Source organism: Vanellus vanellus, assembly GCF_965231255.1.
Source record: "Vanellus vanellus genome assembly, contig: HAP1_SCAFFOLD_76, whole genome shotgun sequence".
Classification (NCBI taxonomy): domain Eukaryota; kingdom Metazoa; phylum Chordata; class Aves; order Charadriiformes; family Charadriidae; genus Vanellus; species Vanellus vanellus.
This window is the reverse complement of record NW_028127111.1, coordinates 551,966-563,411: the sequence shown is the minus strand read 5'-3', so window position 1 is coordinate 563,411 and position 11,446 is coordinate 551,966. Positions and strand designations below refer to the sequence as shown.

Below are 11,446 nucleotides of genomic sequence, written 5' to 3'. Positions count from 1 at the left end.
TGGTATTATTTTGCTGGAAAGTGGATGAGGCACCGACGGTGGGTCATGTGGATACTGACATGCAGCATTATGCACATAATCTTTTTCTGCCCCACAGGACAGTGTCCCAGCATTGGACAGGTCATGTGACCAGGCCGCTGTCTCAGTTGAGGAAAAACCATAAATCTGCGGTAGCATGTGGCAGTGTATTGGACAACTGGTTAGATGATGTCCCTCGGCAGGTCAACACCTCAGCCATGGAAAAATCGTCTGAAAAAGCTAGGTGGGAACTTGATGAGATGTTGCAGAAACTGCGGAGTGTTTCTCTGCAGGCTGATGTCTCAGCTGTGAGAAACGCACCTGGTAACTTGATAACCTGATTATCGTTTCATAGAGTGCTCAACCAAATATCCCAGCTGGTAAATAGTGTGGACTCCCAACCTGTACTGACCAGCGTTTTGGCAATTGAAGAAAAACGCTTTCCTAATAAACCTGTTTGAGAGAAACAATACACACCTGTCCTGGTGTGAGGTAAAACAGAACCAATTTTGTTCAGTACCTTTACTTCTTAGCCGGGCCTCTTCTAACTACTGAAATTAACAGTATATTGTGCAGACAGTGTGCACTCTCTCAGAGTGATCAGACCTATGGTCACAGCGGATGCCCAGGCACGGTGTGCAGAGAGGCTCTTGCTTATACTTATTGCTATAACACCCACGGCCAACCAACTTTGTGATTTCCCCCTTGGACGGTTGGAAGTGGAAAAGCATAGTGGGGTCCCACCTGCGGGGAGGAGTGGACAGGACAGGTGACCAACGGGGTATTCCATCCCATCTGCCTCATGCTCAGTATAAAAGCTGAGGGATCAAAGGGTCAGCTCGCTTCCTTCAATGACCGGTGTCTGAGGAGGACTCTGTCTGTTCATCTGCCTGTGATCCCGATCCTGAATCCTTATCTGGTATCCAGTTCCCATCCATCACTGAGTCCAGTCTGGGACTGCCCCAGCGCCAGCCAGTGACGTGATCATCATCCTGGGAGCTTGATATGGTTTTGTATATATTTCATTTTTTTTATTTTATTATTAATATTTCATTAACAGAGTTTAGGTCCTTCTAAACTCATAAGTCCCTTTTTCTCTCTCCTGCCTCTCCTCGGTAGGGGAGAGCATCTGCTGTTCTGCCTGAGTGGCCAGTCCAGCCCAAACCTCAATACCTACACATTCACCCTCCATTTGGAGAGGTCCAGTTTCAATATCATTTGGAAATTGCTGATATCACTTAATGCGTAAGCAGATAAACAAAGACAAGTGGAAGAAAAAGGAAACTTTTTTCTTTTCTTTTCTTTCATTTTTAAAATCATTTCACTTCTGAAATCTCTCAAATAAGAATTGTAAAATGAAGAAAATTATGCTCAGAGCCTTGGCTTGTTAGGGCATTTTGCATGTTAATGAACTGGCCTCTTGAGAAGTAAAAGGCAGCAGCAAAGCTCCAAGTTTCTGAGCATGTCAGTGGGCTGCACTGAGGGCCACCCCTGAAAAGACCTTGGAGGGAATGACCAGAAAAGGGACTGTCCCTGGAGGCTGGTGAAGCAGGAAGTCAGAGGCACTGCTTACAGGTTGAAAATCAAACATGGAAGTGGTTGTGAAAGCCCTTGACCTGTCTCATCAAGCGGGATGTCCAAGCACTGACCCGCACACCCTGGGAATGGGGATCCTTTCCCACACGGGAAGCTCAGGGCTCTTCCTGGGAGCAGTGAGATGAAGGGGTGTGTGATGCCAAGGGCAAGACAGTGGTAGGACACCTCTCAGGCCCTCTGGAGGGTGGGGTGGAGGCAACAAGGCCCCATTGATGTAAGGAACTGGAGTGCTCTCAGGGGCCTCAGTGGAAGAGACCGCAGCCGTAGTCAAAAGGACAAGGATTTCAGTTCTGTTGGGGGGTCCCAGCCCCATCAGAACAGATGCAGATGCCAACCCCTGCTTCCCCACCCCACTCTGACCCCATGCTGTCCCAAGCTCTACTGATGACTCTGTCTTCACTATTTCTTCAAACACAAGGCTGTCGTTTTCTGAGGTTTTCCTAATGGCTGTGAGTTCCCCATAACCTGTGCGGCTTCTTCCAAAGCCCTCCTAATGCTCCTCAGATGCCAAAGATGTCTCATCCCATAGACTCATTTGAATCCTCTACTTAGCTCCATGTCATTGCACGGAACTGCACATCCTTCTGCTGCTGCCTCAATGACAAAACTAGATCTATTTCACTTCAGTATGACACCCTCCTGATATCCCAAATCTGGGTTTATTACACGGTGTGCAAGCCAATAACACACAGAGCAGAGGTATTTCCAAGTTTATTCCATTAATGCGCAGAAATGGGGTGCTCAGCCCAAAACGGGAGCACAAATTAGCTTCAAAAGACTCCACTTCTATGCATTGATGTTTACATATTCAAACAATTCATATATATATTCACAGTTACTCATTGTTATTCTCTTCAAGGATTGGTTGAGATTTCTTTGCTTCCCATGTAAATTAGTGCACAGACTCTGTCTTCTTCTTCCATTGTTCTCTTTTGAGTAGGTGGTATCATTTGGGTAGGTGGTCAGTGAGTCAGTGGTCGCGATCTCCCCCTGGCAGAATTACCTTTTACCACTTCTCTGATCTTGGCAGTTCCAAGAGGTTTTCTGGGTTCGCTGACCCGCCCTACAGTTCATCACTCTCTTGACAGGAATCCCCTGCTTCTCAACAATGCTACATTGTCTGGTGGTAGTTCCTTAACTGAATCATAGATAAATCATGTCTAGTTACTCTTTCTCTATTTTCATATTAGGTAAATTATTAAATAGGGTTGGGGCAGTACAGAGGACTTGAGCAGCAGCAGGTGTCCTTGGTTGCTTCAATTACAATGACATTTTACATTTCATTTTCCTAGTTTATGTCAATTTTCCTGCAAAAGAGAGAGCTGCCCTGTTATTACGGAGATGCTCCTCAGGAAGGCAGTTCTGATGCTGTGATGACACATTTACCGAAGGCCTCACTATTATCCAGCACAGTAGGGACAGCCTGTGAGGAGACATGGGCAGCTTACTGCTGCTGAAGGTGAACCCATTGAACTCCTTTCTTCAATGCTTCTTTGAGCTCCTGGTTCCTCATGCTGTAGAGGAGGGGGTTCACTGCTGGGGGCACCACCGAGTACAACACTGCCACCACCAGGTCCAGGGATGATGAGGAGATGGAGGGGGGCTTCATGTAGGCAAACATGGCAGTGCTGATAAAGAGGGAGACCACGGCCAGGTGAGGGAAGCATGTGGAAAAGGCTTTGTGCCGTCCCTGCTCAGAGGGGACCGTCAGCACAGCCCTCAATATGTGCACGTAGGACACCACAATAAAAACAAAACACGCAAAGAAGAGACAGGCACTAACCACAATCAGCCCAACTTCCCTGAGGTAGGAGTGTGAGCAGGAGAGCTTGAGGATGTGGGGGATTTCACAGAAGAACTGGTGCATGGCATTGCCCTGGCAGAGGGGGAGTGAAAATGTATTGGCCGTGTGCAGAAGAGAATTGAGAAAACCACTGCCCCAGGCAGCTGCTGCCATGCGGACACAAGCTCTGCTGCCCAGGAGGGTCCCGTAGTGCAGGGGTTGGCAGATGGCAACGTAGCGGTCATAGGCCATGGCTGTGAGAAGAGAAAAATCTGCACCAAACAAGAAGGAAAAAAAAAAGACCTGTGCAGCACATCCTGCATAGGAAATGTCCCTGGTGTCCCAGAGGGAATTGGCCATGGCTTTGGGGACGGTGGTGGAGATGCAGCCCAGGTCAAGAACAGAGAGGTTGAGGAGGAAGAAGTACATGGGAGTGTGGAGGCGGTGGTCGCAGGCGATGGCGGTGATGATGAGGCCGTTTCCCAGGAGGGCAGCCAGGTAGATGCCCAGGAAGAGCCCGAAGGTCAAGAGCTGCAGCTCTCGTGTGTCTGTGAATGCCAGGAGGAGGAACTGTGTGATGGAGCTGTTGTTGGACATTTCCTGCCTCTGGGTATCTCTTATTCTTAACTGTGACTATCTGTTAAGGAGGAAAAGACAGTACTAAGTCAGAGCAGACTTCTCCCGGCAAGATGGATTGCATATGTCTTTGCAGCCCCACATTCAGACCCTCTTTTCAGGAGCACCTGTCTGCAGCTCCCTCACTTGAGCTCCGGCTTTTGCTGGCTGAGGCTGCCACTGGGAGCAGGGTAATGGGCTCCGGAGGAGTCCTCCTTGCTGTGCAGCAAGAGGGAACTAGGACGGCAGGGCTATCTCCAATTAAATGTAATTGTGTTATATCAAAGAGCTTTTCAGTGTTGTTGTCGGCAATTTGCCCAACTGCACAGCAGAGGAGAGGGGATTTTGTTTTCTCTGTTTTGTTCTGGTTGTACCTGCCACATTTCGGAGCGGTTTGGGATGGCTGAAATCCCTGACATTTCTAATGCACTCCAGGTGAAGTCTTGTGGGTCCTGAGAGGCAAAGGGAGAGTCCCTTAGTGCAGAGAGAGGAGAGCAGCTCTGCCCATCAGTCCCCTTTACCACTGCCCTGTGCTGGCAGCTTGCAGCTGGAGGAGGATCCCTCTCAGGTGTTGCCATCAAAAGAAGCAGGACACTGCGGAGAAGAGAGGAATGCAGGTTCAAAGGGCAGATATACAGGCTCATTGCCTTTTCTCATCTCTCCCCTCCCGGACTGGGACTAGGAGGGATCACTGCAGCCACCCACGTACAGCTGCCCAGCAGCATTTCCATGGCCTGAGCACCAAGATGTCTTCTCCATGTGGATCCGAGGGAGCACAGAGATACTATGGGAGAACTGTGCCCTTCTGGAGAGCACCCTGCAGCCCCACAGGACTCCTCAGGGAAATAGTTAATGCCCTGAAGTTGCCTGGAGGAGACCTGGGCACATTGCTCCCACAGACACGAGTGCAGAGCAGGACCCAAAGGGTTGGCATCTGAACGGGAGCTGAATCTGCCACCCGCAACCCCCACCCCCCGCACTGACTCAGTTTATCCTCAGTTTATCCAACGGTGAGAACAAGGGCAGCTCAGGCAGGAGGGGACGGCAGTGAAATGCCACAACTCTCCTGACAAGGGAGGAGGGACATGCTAGGCAGACGGCAATCCGGGGTTCGTCCTTTGCTGGGCTCTGGCTGCTGCAGGGTCAATGCGTGCCCAAGACCCCGTGGGCTGGAGGGCAGAGCTGTGCCCCGGCTGGGAATGGAGACCAGGCAGGAGCTGCCCAAGGGAAGGTGTCTGTGCTGCAGGGACAGCACGGACGGGACCACATGCCCCTCGCCAGTGTTTCAGGCAGCAGCTCCCTCTCACTCCCTGCCCGTGTCTCTGCTGCCGGCAGCTGTCCCCCTGTCCCCGGCTCAACTCCTGCTCAGGGCTCACAAACCCCATCCCACTGCTGTGCGCCCACCTCTGCCTGCCAACACCTCCAGGGACGGGGCACTGCCCAGGGGCATCTCTGAGTGTGTGGGGGCTAAAGACCAGTTCACAGCGAACCTGATGTGGCTGCTAACGGGAAGATGTTGCTGAGTTGGTGTGCTGCTGAAGAGGTCCTCCGAAAAATATCATGAGGTAGAGCTCACCTGTGCTGCTGCACTCTCTTGAGAGCAGAAGCACCATGCCCTGACCTGCTCATCCCTACCCTACCATGCTGGGGTCACTCCTTCCACCCACAGCTTCTCCCTACAGCGCCGTGGGAGCTCCCTGGGCAGGCGCAGAGCTGAACCTGGCAGAGTCCCTGCCCCAGCACACAGCCCCCAAGGTGCGGGGACCCTGCTGGCAAGGACAGCCCTGCCCACCCCTGCCTGCAAACCGATCTGCAAACCCCGGAGCCATCCCTGGGAGAAGGCAGCTGTCCGTCATTGTCTCTCTGAAGGTGCAGCAGGACATCCATGCTCTGAAGCACATCCTCCTGCTCCACACCAGACAAGCAAGGAGAGCCGTCCTGACAGCTCCTATCAGCCATGGCATGTGCCAGCTCTAGGAGACACTGCCAGGAACTCATCTGCATTGCCCCACAGCCAGAGACTTACCATGTGAAAGGCTGCGAAGGTTTCTCCCCCGGTGAGCTCTCTCCTGTCCTCCCACCCCAGACTGCCTTTACGTCTCCTCTTCTCTTCTCTTCTCTTCTCTTCTCTTCTCTTCTCTTCTCTTCTCTTCTCTTCTCTTCTCTTTCTCTTCTCTTCTCTTCTCTTCTCTTCTCTTCTCTTCTCTTCTCTTCTCTTCTCTTCTCTTCTCTTCTCTTCTCTTCTCTTCTCTTCTCTTCTCTTCTCTTCTCTTCTCTTCTCTTCTCTTCTCTTCTCTTCTCTTCTCTTCCCTCACTGCCTGTAGGCACTGCCCTCAGTCCTGCTTCTGGGCAGAGCTGTCTCTCTGCAGCGCTGCCCGCTTGCCAGAAGCTCCCTCCGGCCCAGCAGCCCGGCGCAGCTCAGAAGCAGAGGACCAGCCCACGGTGGCACTGCCTCTGTCCCCTCTGGGCTCCCTCAGAGATGTCCCTGGGGCTCCAGGGGAACCACCTGGGAAACAAGCTGAAGTCATCACTGATCTTTTCTCCCTCTGCTGGGCAGAGAAACTTCTTCCCTGCAGTGCCATTTCCCCTTTCGGAGACAGAGTTATGTCCAAGAATCCCCTCTTCTTGCCCCACTAGGAGACAGCACACCCAGGCAGTGAAAGGCAGGAGTCTCCTGTACCTCCTGTACCCATGCAAAGCACAGGTGACACATGAGGTGCCAGAGGTGGTCTAAGACACGTGCTCGTAACTGATGGAAATATTAAGAGGGACAGGGCAGTGTCTGGAGTCATCATTTTGAGGCTGGTGGGGCATGGTGGTGACACTCTCTCTCCTCCACCAGCTGTCTTTACCTCATCTCCTTTGGCACCCATGGCCCGTTTCTCACAGACACCCCTACAGTGCCCAACCTCATTCAGGGCAGCTGCGCCATTGGAAGGTGACCTACACCCTGTGTGCTACGGGAGGTGCCAGGGCTCTCCTGCACAGCCACATGCAGCCAGCAGGGACAGCACAAGACCTGCAGGAACACGATCGGCATTCAGAGCAGCCGTGTAACACACCCCAAGAGAACCTCTGGGACATTCAGTGCTTTTTTTGAGGCAGCTGCAGTGAAGCCAGTCCTGTTCCATCTCCATCCAGTAGATGTCGGCAGTGCTTCTCCCACAGCCTTTTAGTCACCCCTTTTTGATGCAATCAAGAAACAGAGAAATGATTTTCCCAGTGTTGTTGGATCACCATTGCTGAGGACATTTTCCAAAGCACTGCGTCCTTCCTGGAGATCAGCTTCCCCTGCACCACAGGCCCTGCAGGGCTTCAGAGACGTCCCAGAGAGCAAAGCCCTCTCCTGCCAGGGCTGCACAGCCCAGCCCTGCTTCTCTCTGGTCCTGAGGGTTTGCTCTCCTTCGGATCACCTCATTTCCTCTTTCCATTGCCATCTGCCATCCACCCCTGCATGCTCGGAACAAAACCTCTGCCTTGCATGGGACCTTGGGCACTTGGTACTGCCTTTCTTTGTTACACATCTGAACGTGGTTCTGGTGCTTGGCTGAGGTCCAGTGTATCTGCTCTGATTTATTAATTAGGCAGGACATGATAGGATGAGGGGGAATGGCTTCACACTGGAAGAAGGTAGATTTAGATTAGTTTTTAGGGAGAAATTTTTCACTTTGAGAGTGATAAGGCACTGGAACAGGTTGCCCAGAGAAATTGTGGGAGGTCTTGCCAGCACATCCAGCAGCTCCTTCAATACCCTGGGATGAACCCCATCAGGCCCCATGGACTTGTGAACATTCAGCTGATACAGCTGTTCTCTGACAATTTCCGTCCCACAAATGGAAAGTCTTTGTTTCCACACTCGTGGTCCTCCGATTCAGGGGACCGGGCAGCCCAAGCTCTAGATGCATGATTAACGAGTGAGGCAAAAAAAAAGCATTGCACACTGCTGCTTTTTCTTCATCCCTATCAGTCAGTTGACCACCTTCAACAACTATCGGTCCAACGTTTTCTTTAGACCTCCTCTTGCTATTAATGTACTTAAAAAAGCACTTCTTGTTTTATAGAATGCTTTAGGTTGGAAGGGGCCTTGAAGATCATCAAGTTTCAACCCCCCTGCCATAGGCAGGGACACCTCCCACTAGACCAATTTGCTCAAAGCCCCATCCAGCCTGGCCTTAAACACCTCCAGGGATGGGACCTCAACAACTTCTCTGGGCAACCTCCGCCAGTGCCTTACCACCCTTAAAGTCAAAAATTTCTTCCTAATATTTAACCTAAATCCACCCACTTCCAGTTAAAAGCCATTCCCCCTCATCCTATCACTACATGCCCTAGTATAAAGTCCTTCCTCAGCTCCCCTGTAGGCACCCTTTAGGTACTGGAAGGGGCTATAAGGTCTCCCCGGAGCCTGCTCTTCTCCAGGCTGAACAACCCCAACTCTCTTAGCCTGTCCTCATAGGAGAGCTGCTCCAGACCGTTGATCATCTTCAGGGCCTCCTCTGAACCTGCCCTAACACATCCGTGTTCTTCTTATGTTGAGGGTATCAGAGCTGGATGCAATATTGCAGGCTTGGTCTCACGAAAGCAGAGTAGAGGGGCAGAATCACCTCCCTTGACCTGCTGGCCATGCTGCTTTTTATGGACACCAGGATCTGCTTGGCCTTCTGGGCTGCAGTCTCACATTGCTGGCTCATGTTGAGCTTCTCGTCAATCAGCACACCCAGGTCCTTCTCCTCAGGGCTGCTCTCCAGCCATTCCCCGCTGAGCCTGTATTTGTGCTTGGGATTGCCCCAACCCAGATATAGGACCTTGCACCGGCCTCGTGGAACTGCATGAGGTTGGCTTGGGCCCACCTCTCCAGCCTGTCCAGGTCCCTCTGGATGGCATCCCTCCCCTCCAGCGTGTCAACCTCGCCAAACAGCTTGGTTTCATCAGCAAACTTGCTGAGGGTGCACTCGATCTCCCTCTCCATGTCGCTGACAAAGATGTTGTACAGCACTTGAGGAACGCCACTAATCACTGCTCTCCATTTGGACACGGAGCAATTGACCACAACACTTTGAGTGCGACCGTCCAGCCAATTCTTTATCTACTGAGTGGTCCATCTGTCGAATCCATGTGTCTCCAATTTAGAGACCAGGATATTGTGTGGAACAGTGTCAAACACTTTGCATAAGTCCAGGTAGATGACATCAGTTGCTCTTCCCTTGTCCACTGCCGCTGCAAGGCCTTTCGTAGAAGGCCTCCAAATTTGTCAGGCATGACTTGCCCTGGCTGAAGCCATCTTAGTTGCTACCAATCACCTCCTTATTTTCCATCTGCCTCAGCAGAGTTTCCAGGAGGATCTGCTCCATGATCTTGCCAGGCACAGAGGTGAGACTGACTGGCCTGTAGTTCCCTGGGGTTTCATTTCTTTCCTCTTTGAAAACAGGGGTTATTCTTCCAATTTTTCCAGTCAGCGGGAACCTCACCAGACTGCCACGACTTCTCAAATATGAGGGACAGTGGCTTAGCAACTTCATCTGCCAGTTCCCTCAAGACCCGTGGATGTGTCTCATCAGGTCCGATGGACTTGTGCACCTTCAGGTTCCTCAGGTGGTCTTGTACTTGATCTTAACCTACAGTGGGCAGTTCTTCATTTTCCAGCTCCTTGCCTTTGCCTTATGCATCATGGGTAGTGTGGCTGCAGTCTTTGCCAGTGAAGACTGAGGCAAGTAAGTCACTGAGGACCTCAGCTTTGTCTCTGTCCTGGGTGACCAGTTCTTGCATTTCCTTCCGGAGAGGGCCCACATCTTCCCTAGTCTTTCTTTTCTCAGCGACATACTTAAAGAAGGATTTTTTGTTTGTCTTGATGCCCCTGGCCAGATTTAGTTCAATCTGGGCATTAGCTTGCCTAACCCAATCGCTGGCTGCTTGAACAATTTCTCTGTATTCCTCCCAGGCTTCCCGCCCCTGTTTCCACCCCCTATAGGCCTCCTTTTCACTTGTGAGCATGTCCAGGAGCTCCTTGTTCATCCATGTAGGCCTCCTGGCTTTTCTGCCTGCCTTCTTCTTTGTAGGGATGCATGACTCCTGAGCTTGGAGAAGGTGAGCCTTGAATATTAACTGGCTTACTTGGGCCCTTCTTCCCTCCAGCGCTTCATCCAAGCTTGGCACTATACCAAACAGATTCTTCAAGAAGCCACAGTCAGCTCTGCTAAAGCCCAGGGTGGTCAGCTTGCTGCGCACCTTCCTCGCTGCCTTGAGGATCTCAAACTTGACCATTTCATGGTCACGGCAGCCCAGGCTGCCCTTGAGCTTGACACTGCCTACCAGCCCCTCCTTGTTGGTAAGGACAAGGTCCAGCAGAGCTCCTCTCCTCGTTTGCTCCTCTACCACTGGGAGAAAGATGTTGTCAATACAATCCAAGAACCTCCTGGACTGCCTATGCCCTGCTGTGTTACCCTTCCAACAGATGTCATCAAACTTGCTGAGGGTACACTCTGTGCCCTCATCCAGGACGTTGATTAACATGTTGAACAAGACTGGCCAGTACTGACCCCTGGGGAGCACTGCTACTTACAGGCCTCCAACTAGACTCTGCGCCGAACACTATGCTATCAGCCTCATTCCCCACAGTATTCTTGTGTCCAGTTAGGACATTATGGTCTGATTGGGTGGATAAGTAGATGGGTAATAACTGAGATCAGTAGTCGGGCTTGGAAGAACGTGGTGAACGCATACCCAAAGGAGATGACAAAATGCTTTTTTTATACCATTTGTAGATGACACCTCATTGAGGAGAGCAGACACTATATTAGAGGGCAGGGTTGCCATCCCAAGGGACCTAGACAGGCTTGAAGGACAGGCCAACAGTAACATCATGTTATCCAACAAGGACAGATCTAAAGTTCTTTTGCTGAGGTTGACTAAGGGCCTGAAGTGACAGAGGGCAGGGACTGCCTAGGTTGGTATCAGCACTGCAGGAAAGGCTCTGGTGGTCCTTTGGTTTCATTAGCCAAAACATGGAGCCGTCAGCAAAGGCCAAAAGCATCCTGGGTGGTAGGAACAGGAGCACAGCCAGTGGGAGTGATTACCGCCCTGGGCTCAGCACATTTGAGAACAGATCCAGAACACTCCCCCAGGTTCTGACCCCCTGCAATGCCTGAGAGACACTGGTAAACTGGAGCCTGTACAGTGGAGGGACACCAAGGTGGTCAGGGTTGGAGCATTTGTGCTGTGAGAAGAAGCTGAAAAAGCTGGGCTTGTCCAGCTGGAAGAAAGGAAGATCTTGGGGGAACATGCAGCAGCATGTCCCAGTGGACAACAGGATGCCCATGAGCCAGCAATGTGCCTTGGTGGCCGAGAAGGCCAATGGCATCCTGGGGTGCACCAAGCAGAGTGTGGCCAGCAGGTCGAGGGAGGTCATCCTCCCCCTCTACTCTGCCCTGGTGAGGC

The 11,446-nt window shown here is 51.6% G+C and overlaps 1 protein-coding gene across 1 annotated transcript; it reads right to left on the bottom strand.

Moving 5' to 3' along the window:
* Positions 1-3,058: 3,058 nt before the first annotated feature.
* Positions 3,059-3,994, bottom strand: LOC309685496 (olfactory receptor 14J1-like; the record flags this gene model as incomplete). Its single annotated transcript, XM_082501258.1, has 1 exon — positions 3,059-3,994. One exon carries the CDS (start codon positions 3,992-3,994, stop codon positions 3,059-3,061), a length of 936 nt encoding a protein of 311 aa, XP_082357384.1.
* Positions 3,995-11,446: the final 7,452 nt, after the last annotated feature.